Source organism: Falco biarmicus, chromosome 6, assembly GCF_023638135.1.
Source record: "Falco biarmicus isolate bFalBia1 chromosome 6, bFalBia1.pri, whole genome shotgun sequence".
In the NCBI taxonomy this organism is placed as follows: Eukaryota; Metazoa; Chordata; class Aves; order Falconiformes; family Falconidae; genus Falco; species Falco biarmicus.
This window is the reverse complement of record NC_079293.1, coordinates 84,449,548-84,464,092: the sequence shown is the minus strand read 5'-3', so window position 1 is coordinate 84,464,092 and position 14,545 is coordinate 84,449,548. Positions and strand designations below refer to the sequence as shown.

The 14,545-nt window shown below is 38.0% G+C and overlaps 1 protein-coding gene across 1 annotated transcript in view; it reads right to left on the bottom strand.

Annotated features, from left to right (window-relative positions):
* Positions 1–14,545, bottom strand: part of FMN2 (formin 2) — a 162,400-nt gene that overhangs the window by 5,804 nt on the left and 142,051 nt on the right. Inside the window, exon 16 of the mRNA XM_056344580.1 lies at positions 11,110–11,259. Coding sequence (XP_056200555.1) covers positions 11,110–11,259 — 150 coding nt within the window. The remainder of the gene's footprint in view (positions 1–11,109; positions 11,260–14,545) is intronic.

The window sequence follows — 14,545 nt, the reverse complement described above, 5'->3', positions numbered from 1 at the left end:
GTAATTTTTTGACAAATTCTTTGGGTTTTCTCCACTGGCCCTGAATGAGCCTTCATCTTCCCATCCATGAAACTAGAAAGATTTTGGCAAAATCACCTTGGTTCTGTCAACTCATGCCTAGTCATATACTCACAGAGACAAATTCCTCCATACATTCCTCCATACATTTCTCTTGCTCAGGCTTTTCCTGCAGTACTTCCCACCAACTTCAGTGAGACCCTGATCACTGTGGAGGCGCAAGATACTACCCTGAGACCAAAAGGTGCAAAAATTGTACGAACGCTAGTGGTTGTATCGGGAAGACTGGGTTAACTATTCAGCTGTGGCGAGTTCTTAGAGCTCCATGAAGAAATTAATGGATCTAATTCAATACTGGGAGGAAGGAAGAGGATGTTTGGAGAAAACAAGACAAGGGCTATGAATCTGTGAGCCTCCCAACAGTTACAAAAAAAGTTCCTAGCAAAGGAGTAGGGATTCAGTTGTCAGGTCCTATGTAGAAAGATAGGATGCCACCAGGGAGGCTGTGGAAAAAGAGTCTGAGGAAGGTGGGTATTCCTCACCTCCTGAGAATTATGACCCTTAGGCAAAGGCAGGCATGTGTATAGATTGATTTCTCAAGATCTGTTTTCACTTAAACTATTTAATTCTATGCTAATACTTTCTGTTATAGAGGCTCTTCAGCCCCTTTATAAAGCCATTACTCTCAAGTACAACCAAATACTCAGAAGCAAGGACACATGCTCAAGGCATGATCTCAGAGTGGTTAGGATAGAGGTGACAAGGGACATGGTGTCCTCTTGATGAACCCAGGTGGTACAGTTAACTTGGTAAGTGTGATGAGAAAAAATTGCAGGCTTACACTGTGGTAAGCTTCTTTGCTAGATTGATGCTCAAACTATCTGACTTCACACTTTTCAAGTGCTTCTCAAACTCTCTTTCAGTAAACTGACTTTGTTCTTTTGCTATCAAACCCTGTCTCATCTCATATCAGTTCTTGAAGTGAGTGTATCATTTTGATAGAAAAGATAACATCAACAGCATTACCTTTAGCAATTTTTGCCTCTTACTACCTTTCCCGAGTAATTTCTTGATTTTGGCTCAATGAGAACATAATCCTACAAAAAATAGTCTCAGCCTAGAGAAGCAAAAAGTTGCTTAACTCTTATTGTAGTAATCTGAAGAGCAGAGGTATTAACAGTAGTGGACCAAACATCAGGCCCAGGGCAGATTTTATAAACACTTATTAAGAGTGTTCAGACAAAAATGAACCAAAGAGACAAACTTATCTCCTTAAATATTAAATTTAGCTAAAGCATAGCCTGAATTTTTTCAGAAAGAATATACTTTGAAACTGCCCCAACAATAAGAAAACATGTAGGGAACCTAAAACAGTGGGCAATCCATGGATCAGCTATAAAAAGAAATACTCTACAAGTGAATGAACAGCAGGTCACTTACAGAACCCAAGAATTAAGGTCTAGAAATTTGCTACTTAAGATTCAGAGAGTCTACTAATTTTCACCCATAACAAAGGAGGTAGTTTCTTATCTCCATCATAATAAAAACTCTTCTCCAGCCCTTTCACCTCCTCTACCTCATATTTATTGTTTGACAAACATATACAAGCTATGCTTAAGTTGAAAGACGGTCCATAAGATGAATAAGCAAGTTACAGTTTGGCTCACACACAGGAAAAAGAGAGCAGCCATCCTTACAAATCTGAAGGACAAAGAATCTTTATCTACCTTCCAGACCAGAAGCCAACCTGGACACAACCTTATCAAGGCTTAGAGACTTTCTGTCATCATTCAATCCACTCAGGGGGGAGCCACTTCCCTGCCACTAAAGATTAATAATTTTATCTGAAGTATCTGTGGCAGACAGATTCATTTCCTACTGGCTCCATCTAGGCTTGCTAGCCTTGCGCTTCACTCGCGAGCACTACGACATGACAAATGTAAGCACGGTGAGGTGGCTGGAAGGTTATATGCCTTAGGTACTAAAGTTGCTCACAAAAACTTCCACAATAAACTCCTAGATATTACTTTTACAGTGTGACAGTATAGTTCATGCAACCCAAAAGATAATTTTCTGCAGTGATTCTGTATTTTTAACATAAAACAAAGCTGAGGTCAATACTCCGTATACTACTAAGTGCTTGTTGTCAGATAAATAAAAGGGGTGTTGCCAAAATATTTTATGTAGGGCTCATATGTGTCTGGGTTGGAGATAACTTGTGTATACTGATAATAGTACCTTTACAAATCAAAACAAATAGAAAAAACCTCAGCAAAAACAGCAAGTGCCAGACACCTTTAAGACTTCAAAAGCAGAAAGCTTTAAAACTCCTGCTTTGAAAATTCTTCTAGAACCGTGTGGCTGTTTTATTCTTTAACCCAGTTACTGAAATATTGAAATGATTTTTTGCTAAAGAGTTTCTCTTTAGTGAAAAAAACAGAACGGAAAATTGCAATTCCCAACATAAAAGTAGAGCAAAAAATGTAGAGCTTATCCCGCCAATAGGGTTAAAGCGATGACACAGATATGATTCAGCAACTGACTGCAAAGACTTTATACAGATAAGAAGCACATTGTAATGTACTTGGTTCCGTCAAGCTGACTGATGAAACCTAACCTTTGCTAACCAACAAAGAGATTAGGTATTAGACTATCTTGACATCCCTGCCAGCTCCTTGCATGGTTGCTTCAAGGCCTACAAGGCAGACAATGGCTGGCTGAAAGACACAGAGATTAATCATACCTTGGCTCGGAGGAACCAAGGACAAATAGATTAAAATGTTTTAATCTGGCCACTTATAACACAGAGACTGATCTGCAGCAGAACCCTGAATAAGATCCCTCCTATGTCAACAGTTTAGAGCAGACTTTGGGGAATGTATTTTAGATTTTCTTCCATGTGCATCCTGTCAAATGGGCCTAAAATAAGGCTTTGAGGCCAATTGAAATCAAAGCCAACTGAAATGAAAACGAGACCTTCCCATTTGCAGAGTCCTACTGTAATCCACAACACACTTCAAAATATTCTGAAAGAATTCCAGTTCAGAAGTATTCGGTTCTATCTGACAATTATATTCTTGGTGATCTAGGGATTCTGCTCTTATCTGCGTGGAGATATGCAGATGTGCCCAAGGACAAAAAAGGATGTTGTGCTTAAATGTTCTAAAGTTTATAACTTTAGCATTAAAGAACATTTCACCTTGAAAATGTAAAAAAATGAAACTGTTACGGGTGGCTATGGTTCTAATAAGATGCAAACGTGCATAAGCCACTTAAACCCACTTCCTGACTTCTGCCATCAAATTCATATTTCTTTTTCTCATCAAAGTGGCCAGTATTTCAGACTATACCTGGCTACCTTCAGGCAAAATAGAAATCACTTTCCTACAGACCACATATGAAAATTGAGGTTCCTCAAAGAAAAGATAGTCATCACCTTCCATTGTTTTTCTTGGAACTGAAGCCAGGTTGCTCTCAAAGAAGCTGGCTGCATTCTGGGCTATTTGGTTAGGAAATTCAACAGGAAATGATAAGGGACGGGAACAAGACTGGAGGTGAGGGAAAACTAGTAACATAAGCAGCAAGCAAAAGAAAGGAAACTTGTGAGTGAACGGAAATGTGAAACTATGTGTTAGCTGTAAAACATTTTTAAGCAGCAGATGGCATAAAAGGAGGAAAAAATGCAACGTGTAAAAAAGAATGAGAAAAGTCTCACTACACAGTCTACATGGAGAAAGAGACTGTTTTAAAGTGGATATGGACACCTACCCTGGACAGAGGGGTTGCTACATTGGGTATACTGGGGCTACTACTTTGGATAATTGAAAACTGTAAGACTGGCAGTACAAGCAAAAATGAGAATCGAGTGAATAGAAGAGGCAACTGGAAGGAAAAGACAAAAAGTTAGAAGTCATCTGGAGAGCCACAGAATTAGAGAACTCCAGTGCAGGAGATGGGGAAAATAAGAGGCCTTCAACTTTGCTGCATTAGGTGAAAATAGTCATATCAAAAGGTGCCCACACATAACTACATAGTGACTCAGAATGACTGCAGACACAGTGAGGCTTTTTCCCAAAAATGTGAAAAACCCCCCTGCTGTTAGCATGTGCCCTTTACTCATACCAGAAAACATGCACACAGCCGAGCACTTACACTTAATGGATGTTGTCATTATTATGCCAACTTTATGCACTGGTTTGGCAAACTCTCAATAATCAAGGAATCTAACGTCTTCAGCAGTTAGGGATCAGCCTGGGTTACAGCAGATTTTAAGTCTTTGAGACTTAAGTCTTCTATATGGTAGGAATCACCATATCCCATCTCACTACACCTTGAACTGTCACACCTAGTTTGATGTTACAGCCATGAGAACAGGCTGCAAACTTCATTATGAGATGATGACTGGTATCTATCTCCTTTTTTGCACAACACATACTAGGATGCAATGTAGTGTACCAGTATAATACACCACCATCACTGGGTAAGTAAAGAAGAGACTTCTGCAAAGCCCTTCTGCTGTTTATGTGGGTGCATTCTGGAATCTGGTGTCATCCAAGTCACAAAAACTAGGAAAGACCACAGATTTGGAATTAGTTTTACTAGATCCTTCACTTTGTTCAAGTTTACTATTTGTACATACCAGCTGGCTTACAGTTGCAGATGGAACTATTTGTTCCTGCCTTACAAAACACATTATTACTTAAAAATGTTAAACTAAGGTATTTAAAAGTAATTTCCACCAAAGATGTGGATTGAGAAACTTATCTCCAAATGCTTTTATTTTTCCCAAACTTTTCCCTCAAAAGCAATGCTAAGAATGAAAGTTACTGCTCTCCTCTCCTAACCAAAATATGATGGTATTTTCATTGAAAAAAGGACTAATTGCTGAAAGTACACAGGGAAGAAAAGAGAAAAGTACTGCTATGTTGAGCAACCCCTCTCAGCTGGACAGAAATTTGTCTCTTTTAAGGCACTGCCTCAAAGGACTGTTCCTAGCTCTGAACCTTTGGTGTGTTTGGGCTTCTTTTAAGAAGATTTTTTCCAATGCCTGTAACAGTATTTTCCGATCAGAAAGTTATTTAAGTTAAAATTTTGAAATATGCTCAAAAAACGGAAGAACTTTCTAATTATTCAATTCAAAGTCACGTAAGCTGCATTCTGTTTTGAAATGTCATTAAGAGTCGTAAAACTAAGCCTACCGGTATGCAATTCAGTCTATTAAAGAGCAATAAAGACATTCAGATTAAAGTTCCCAAGTCAGAAAATGTATCTACCCATAGCTACTTACTAACATACTGCTCGGAGCTCTTAGCTGGCATTACACCAGCATGCCAAGCAAAGTGACCCCGCTAAACATACTCCACATTTTCATCATTTCCCTCTCACGTTGCCACTCCATATACAATTTTCTTCTCTTTCCTTCCAATCTCCAGGTTTCTTTGCAAGTGTGTATTCCCATGTCCCCCGATTTCTCACTCTCAAGTCTGACTCACTGGTTCCTATTATAAGCGTTAACAAAATATCCCTTAAATTACTCTGTGAGGACGTTGCTCGTGCTATGGGATTTAATGCCCTCCTCTGCAAGCAGCAGTGGCAGCTTACCAACATGCTCCTCACTGTGCAACGTACAGATATCCAATGCCAGACTGTAAATTGCTCAACAGCAAGTTTTAAATCATCCTGCCGAGGAGTCTGTAGGGAGACATACCAGTCTTTCTGCAGAGGGAGATCAATGAGCTGTGGAGACACACTGGCCAGGAATCTCCCTTTCATCTAGATATACACAGTGTGACACACCAGGTGCCAGCTTAACTGCTATTCTTAGGGGAACGGGCAACTTTCACATTTGAGACATGAGCGCATTTTTTTGAGTTTATAGATTATTTTTAATGTGTCAAAGATTTATCGTGGGAGTTAAAGGGTGGAATAAAGTCAGCCAAAAGAATTCTCGAGTTTAGCATGATGCAAGATACCAGGGACTTGCAGAATTTTACCATCGTGTTGATCCTGCCTATGAACTCTCCTCTGCTGGCATCCCTGACACAGTCAGTCCCTGTTCAGTGACATGCCTCTCCATAAAGCCAAGGGCCAGGCTGAGATTATGAGCAATATATAGCTTGTGTATACACTTACAGGGCACCTATAGCTGTCCCTTCCTCCCCATCAGCCCCCTGCCTCCCAACACAACTTTCTTTCCCCTGTTTAGATAAATCTTTGCAAGGCTGCAGCAGACTACCTGAAGAAACAGAAACATGTCCAGAACTGGAGTGGGCAAGTAGTGTCAGCAGCTCACTTGCACCCAAAGAAAGGGAAGGTGGAACTGTGGCCCTGCAAACATCTTTCTGCCTTACTAATGACCTGTTTCCACTAAGATCTGAACCGGCATCTAAGGCCTAATGATATTGATATTAACCTTTGACAGCAATGGAACTTTTCTTTAAAACATAAAAACCTGCAAGGACTGGCTTCTTTCTGTCACTGCAACGAGCCAGGGTGTATTTCATGGCCGGAAAGAAAAGATGAAGTTTTAGTCCTAAAGATGGATCATTGCTGACCACATCAAGATGAGGTTTTCTGATAAATAACTGTAATTTTAGCTACCAAGGATTTGCAAATTCTGTATTTGATTGCCACAGCCAGCAGTTGCTTAACTTTTCCTTTTTATTTTTTTTTTTCTTTTTCCTTTTTAATTTATCATAACATTTCAAGACTTCCCTCTGAAGGGTTATATTAGGTGTTGCCTCATGAGCACTTTTATCTTTTCATTCCTAGGACGTGCTATCTTTCCTTGGTTCCTAGGAAAGCAGTAGGGTCTAGGCAACAGTTCTGAAGGCCTGTGCTGGATGTCAAGAAAAATTAGAATACTTCTTGTTCTAACAGAAGTGCTTGACTGGAATACTGCGCTTAACATTGAATATCTCTACCTCAGAAATATAAAGAAACTGGGATGGGGGCGAAATAAAGAAAAATTAATGAGAACAGAGTTAATGTATTTACAAGTCAGTTTGTATGAGACACTTGCTCTCACTAAAAAGGGAAAAAAAAAAGGTATTTGAAGATTGGCGGTGTGACACTGTAAGAGTTTTACTAAGAAGGTGAGACTTTTGCATAGCTGTCACTGCAGCTGTGCATTATCTGACAATACGTATTCAGAGAGCAACGTGCATCTCAGGGTACGCAGCGCCTGAAATACATGTCTGGGCCATGAATATGCTGAACAGAAAGCTTGCAAAGTTCAAAATCATACTCTTGTTTTTTCAAACAACATTGAAAAAATATTAGGGGAAATATGTCAGCTCTTCTTGGCTTTCTTGCTAATCACATGCAAAGTGCAAGCCCACTGACAGATGCCTTTCAAGAGTTTTGAAAGTATGAATGAAAAGCATAGACTACCAGGGATACATTTAATAAATAATGTAAGGACAATGATAGCAACATTTAAAAGCTCAAAACATGCCCTCTTTAGGTTTAGTTGTGGTTTTCCTTTTCTTTCTTTTCTTTTTTGTTGTTTGTTTGTTTTTAAAGTTGCTTAATCAGAAAGATGTTCTATTACATTGAAAAATTTCACTTAAAAGGATACATACACTTAAAAGGATAGCCATAGCTTCAGAAATTTCAACCTGCACAAAATTTTAGAACTTTAAAAAAACCCAGATAACAATTTCTATTGGCCCTGACTACAGTGTGACCACAAAAATAGTACCGTTCAGAAAACCTTTTGGCAGACCTGTGCTTTCACTGTAATTTTCAGGTGCATTTTTCTTTTTATTGCTACTGTATTTAACAGTTTGTCATGCATAATTTTCTCTACAGCTGGCATTTTCCAGTTCTGCTTTATTTCAAGTGAGAGAACTGAGTGAAAGCAGTAGAAAACTTCAGAAAAATTAATTTGTTTTTAACGTTGCACCATTTTTCTTTTTTTTTATTTCTTCATCTTCTTGTAAGGAAATACGAAGTCTGACACTTCAGTGTTTATCTTTTGCATATAAATGCCTGGCAAACCAATATACAAGTTGAAATGCCAAGTGAAAAGTGTTTAAAATAAGAACTGGCTGACTGCTTTCTTTAAAACATACACTTTTAATCTATTGGTAACAAAAAGTAGTACTACGTTAGGAAATACCATCTATGAAAAGCCCTTGGGTAAATTATTGTAAAACAGTGTGACTCATATTTGCAGAGACTAAATAAAGAACAGCCTCTATTAACAGTCCATATGGAAAATGGGATATAAAATATTCTAGAAACATTGCCCACAGCATAAAAGTTTATTAAACTAAACACTGAAGTGGAGGGAGAAGATGCAAAAAACCCCTCTAAAACCACCAAGGGGTGAGAAAGAAAGATGATCAAAGTAAAAAAGAAAAGGGAATACAGTTATACATTTAATAAATTAATTATGATAATTAAGGTATAGTTCATGAGGCAGCAACCTAGTAAATAATTCACCAAAGGTGACGTGCTGCAATCCTTTACAAAGAAAACTCTCACTGTATCTGTCACTTGATTTTGCTACCAAAGAAAAAATACAGAAAGTTACTTCGACCACTAACATTCTAGCCTACTCTTCAACTTTAGCAACAGGAAAACTTTCAAGAACATCAGCTAGAGGGGAAGATCTGGTTTCTTGAAATAATATTTTTTATTTCAGTGGCAATAGGCAGATTTCAGGTTTCTGTCACCTACGGATCTGTTGATCTAGATTGAGATTCTGGAAACCATCATGTTGTACATTCTTATACTTTTGGGCAACACCTATTTTTACATCAAGATGTTTCTCTGATTTCTCGATACCAAGACACTTTCACATCACAGCATCTTGTCTTGCACTAAGAAAAGGGGAAATGTAAAAAACAAGAAAAAAAGCCTGAAGGACAACTTCAGATACTAGGTTGAACTATGACTGGAAGCAAAATATTTTCTGTGTAAAGGCTTGATAAGACAGTTGTTTTACCAAAGATTCTTCATTTTGGGGAAGATAATTTGTCTTAGAAAATTGTTACTCTTACTGCCAACTTGGCAAAAATACTTTAATTCCTAAAAGGCAATGCAGAGAGTTTGACTTTGTCAGATCTGAAACAGCACTGTGCCAAACCTTCCTGAGAGGTGAGCACAAACCAAGACACCAAAGGTTTCCAAAGCCTAAACCCTGCCTCAGCTGAACAAACAAAACCTAGAGAGGAAGGTTTAAACTTGATGAGACAAGTAACATTTAAAATTCAAAACAAAAATCTACCCATGATTTTTGGGATGGATGATTTTCAGTCTTAATCTCTAGTGACTTCCTGGACTGTGGTTACGGGGTCCTGTCTGTCCCCCTGGGAATGTCTCTTTCAACCCATCAGCTCCAAATCTGAGTTTGGGTCTCTTTGCTGTTCTTCCTGGGGGTCTCCGTGTTCCCTCTCCCACTGCAGGTCCTTTGTCATTGTCCTTTCCCTCCCCTGTCACATCCTGCACCTAGAGCCATTTTGTAGGTTGTACATGTTCAGTTCCTTTCTGGCTAAAAACACCCTTGTCCTGGGAAGGGCCGTCTGGCAGCCACTTTTTTTCCTCTGCTGCTTCAACACTTCCTCTTAGCATACACATGCGCTGAACTGAAAGAGAATTAAATGATTGTATCGCAAACCCATTCTTCTCTTCAGCTTCAGATGTATAGGAAAAGCAGGAGGAAGAGGTTTTGTGCTTATTTAGTTAATGCCTTTTAAAGAAAAATATTTTGCAACATGAACCCTCTGGAGTAATTTTGTTTGTTTGTTTTTAGAAAAATAGCCTAGCATTTTGGAAATGAAAGGACATTTTTCTTATATCCTGTTCTATAAAAAAATACAGGATTAAATTAACCTGTATTAGGTTGGCAGCTAAATCCCTTCATAGGAAACCATAGTATTTAAATGTCAACTCAATTCCAAAGAGACATACTTAATTACATAAAATTAAGTCAGATAGTCAGTAAAATGAAATAGATCCCTGGAGAGCTGCTGTACTGTGCTAACATTTGCACCACGCTCTTGCAATAGAGGAAGAATGCAGTTTTCTTAACTGTGAGACTGCTCGTTCCAAAACGTATCCACTTATACTAAACATATACAGTGTACGGAGCATTAATCATATAGCCACCTAAGGAAAGTTTTCAATAACTTCCTTAACCAGTAATCTGATGTCTGTGACAATTGCATAGAGTGAGCACTCTTGAAAAAGAGGCCTGTTCTCGTCCATTTACCTACAAATGTACTCAAATCAATAACTTAATGAACATAAAGCTTCAAACCTATGCAGGCTCAGAAGTAGCTTCATTATCTGTACACCAAGGTCACTCAAGTTGCTAACAGATGCAAGATTATACAACGGTGTTTACAGTTTCCATGTTTGTATTTGTTTAATTTGTCCTTATATGGCATTTATTACTTTCTAAACAACTAATTAGTTCTTGGCATAATTTTTTATAAACAGAGTGTGACCACAATGCAAGACCTGCTTGCAGAGGAAAGCAAACTTCATAGCTCTTCTAATACATGATCCAGGCACTATGGCTAATTTTTCAAAACTACCGTCTCATTTCCTTATGCCATATATACCACATGTAGTCATGTCCATGGGCTGAGATTTACAACGTGATTCAGTCTGAATCTTTTCTTAACACAGGGTCAACTGACTTGTTCCTTCTGTTTTCCTGCTTCCCTTTCCTTTTTCCCAGCTTCATTGGACAAATATTTACAATATGTCATATCTCGATACCTTGACTTGTTTTCACTAAATATGCTAATAGGAAATCTTTAATCAACTTTCAGACCTGAAAAAAGTCTCCCATTCCTTGGATTCATAGTAACAAAGTTGTTATATGAACTGCCAAAAAAGTTGTTCAGGTCATGGACCCAAAAAACTTTTAGCATAATGTGATATTAACGTCCCATTCAAAAATTATGACAATTGGCGGGTATGAGTGGGAAATTTGTTGGAAAAAGCCCCAAAAGACAGACAAAACTCTGAAAGGCATTTGATAGTTCACTAATGAAGTGAGGCTGACTGGTTTCTGTGTGGTTGCTCCCAATAACATTCTCTAAGAAAAGCCTTTGAACAAACAAACAAATGTACCTTTCTTGAAGAATAAGTTTGTTTTCCTTTTTCCAGAAGTCTTTGAAGTCAGAACTGAATTCGTGCCAAATACTGAAGAAAGAATGTGGGGACACCTCTTTCTCTCCCATTTTTGGTTTCATACAGAAATAGGCTGCGGTTTCCAAAAAGCTGTCAAAGAAAGCAAAACCAGCAAATGTTTCAGTACCCACTGCTGCATTTTTTTCTTACTTAACACTGACATTGTATTTCATTACTCTTGTTAGCAGATCTAAAATAAAAGAATATAAAAGCCTAACAGTTCTGAGCTCTTTGTATACAGGCAGACGCACAATATAAGATGATCCTTCAGCGAAGCTGGTATCTGGCATTTATCATAGATTCTGGTTTTGACCAAAGTATTTTCCATTTCAAAAGCTAAAATGAACACACCATCCACTGCCTGGCAAATCCAGACATCCACACCTGCCCATATACTGCTTTTCTGTTGTGCTTAAAGCTGTTTTGAAAACACAAAGTCAAAGCCCATAAAGGACTGTAAACAGACTTCTTCACGTTCTGTTCGATCTACACAACAACACAAGAAGGTAGGTAGGTTAGGTCGAAGCCTCCACAGAGATGTTAAAGCTCAAACCTGCTGTGTACTAAACAAGAAGTGACCAACAGAAAACTGGGCCAGGAGCAACGGTGGTAGAAAGCAGGTGCCCAGCAATACTCTACCAGAACGATCCAACAAGCCCTTCTGAGCTCAACAAAAGTACAACACCATATTAAACACAAAAACTACACCTTGCGTAAGAACTGCTGCTGAAATGCAAAGGTCGTATTTCCCAAACTGAGTGAAGACTGCGACTGCAATTACATTCAACAGCTTTCTGATTTTGAATTGCTTCTATTTTGTTTCAAATATAAAAATATGTAGGAATGTTATAGGAAACCTCAGAAAAAATAATTCAAAAATTAATTGCTTGATGAACTATTATCCCATTTTCTTTGGTTTTTTGTTTTGTTTTTTTTTTTTTTTAATTAATGTTTTGTAAATACTAGAGCATTCAAGAACAGTTTTCTCATCTAAAGCTCAACATGGAAGCCCATGAAGAATTGGTTATTTTATGGAAAGCTGTCTCTTGAAATGTAGTTGTAGATGCTTTGCTCACTGATCTATTACTACTGGTCAACTCCTATGATAAGTTTTCTATGAAACACATTACAGTTTTAATCACTTCAATTATGGTGAAAAAATGCAATTCTAGTTAAATGGATGGAAATGTAATTTTAGTTACAGAAGTTGTATCTTCATTCATGAACTACTGTATCTGGAGAAAGAGTGCTTTGATAGTTGTTATAATATAAAGTATTTAACGGTAACGATAATATACAAAAATTCAACCACTCAGAAGGGTCAATCTTACAAAGACTCTGTGAAACTGTTTGTCCTAGTTCTCAGGATGCAACACTCTAGTTGTTTTATCCAAAATGAAAAATAAATATCTACATAAATTATCCTATTTCTGTTTATTTCTATTTATTTCTATTATTATGTATTTCTACTTAAGCCTACAGCTGAAACATTTAACATCAGTTTACCAATCAAATTCTACACACATTTTCTTTTAATTTGTCATTCATTTCTCCATCTGCTGAAGCAAAAAGAAGCTGTTGAGCAACAAAGATGCAGCACAGAAAAATATAAGGGACAAAACCATTGTTGCTGTTTAACTCACTGGTCTGATACTCAAATGCCACCTTACCTGAGTGTACCATCTCTTCAGCGCTCTCAGCCAGCCTACCCTCTGTTTTGCAAGTCAGTACTTGGTTAATAGGGTGTCTTTTTTGTGACTGGGTTTTGCTGGTTTTTGGTGTTTTTTTCTTTTCTCTTTTGTTGTTGTTGTTGTTTTTGGGTTTTTTTCCAAGTGATTTATGGAAGAGTGATAGTACTGATTAAACTAAAATGTTCCATTTTACTTACCTATTCATATTTTCCCCACAGTTTTATACGGGGAAAAATATTTATCAACTATCCTGTGATCCCACGGAATCACTCAAAAAGGATATCCCTCACATTCATCAGTCAGCTGCACTATAATTTAATTTTTTCTGCCTACTTTCACATATTTTCAATCTTTTGCAAGACTGCAAACATGTCAGGGAGGTCTTTTGGTTTTCCTCCCAGCCCCTTCCCGCAGACTCACAGCTCTGGAACTGGCTAATGGGGAAGTCATATAAAAGGCTCATTTGATTTTTCAGAATGAACCTGCAATGTTTTTGAAGGAACGTGAGCAATACAGGAAAAGAGAGAAATCTGGAGGCATAAGCTGACTCGCTGGCTTATTTTTAAAGAAGGTCTTTGAATGAAGGCCATTAATGATTTACAGAACATCGAAAGGTCGGAAGTTCAAACAAGAAGCCTTGTTTTGAGAAATGTGTTTTCAAACCAATGTGCAAATGACAATAATGTGAAAAGCATTTGATAGTGAATGGCCATCCTAAACAATGCTTTGAAATTGAGGTAACGAGCAAGAATTCCCTCACAGGAAAACATCTCAAGAAACAGGAAGCCAAGACAAAATGAAATCCATACTGTACAGGAGAATGCTCCAAGAAAGTGATCAACTGCAACATTTACTGGAGGTGCAAAAGCTTCCATTAGTCTTCAATTATTCCAGCCCTCCTCTGGGAGTAGATGGAGATGGCCAATGTTTTTTTCTCTGGTAACTGAGAATCTCCCTGAAGACCCGGTTGTATAACCAGTACAACCTCACACATGCATACAGATGTGTCTAACAGCTATAACTTAATTTCTAGGTTTATAGAAAGAAGAGTGACGTTCAGCCAGGTTGCTTGCCTCCCTGGCAGTTACTTTGGAAGGTGAGGGACGTAAGCTGTTTGTGAAATGTGAAAGCGCAGCACATTGTCATCGTTAATACCTCACACCTTTCTCATGCCTGGTAAAAACACACAAGACATCAGGTGCAACACATAAGACATCGGGGCACAAATTTCTCTGAATCAAATATTTTTTCTATATATGCAGACCAAACAGTTAAGACAGTTGCTGTATTTTTTTCCAGTCAGAGAGGTCTACCTTTATTTTGCACTTAAGTCTCTTAGAGTACGTTTAAAAGACATATGGAAACCTGCTTGCTATATGTTTGATGCTGTCATTTTTGTAGTACAAGACAAAGTGGCACCATTCATCCATGAAAGACGAAGCACATAAAGTGAATCCAAATGCATAAATAATAAAACATGCACAGCAATAAATCCTCTATATTACCATGCTCTTTAAATATCTGATTTGGAAATGTTTACGTATGTCAAACTAGACATATCTCAAAGCTGATTCCAAGAGGGGACATGCATTTTAAATACAAAGAGAAATTTCGATGACATCACCATAACCCCAAGGCTGGATATCATCCTTACAGACTTCAGCCAGGCAGCAAATACCTTTTCT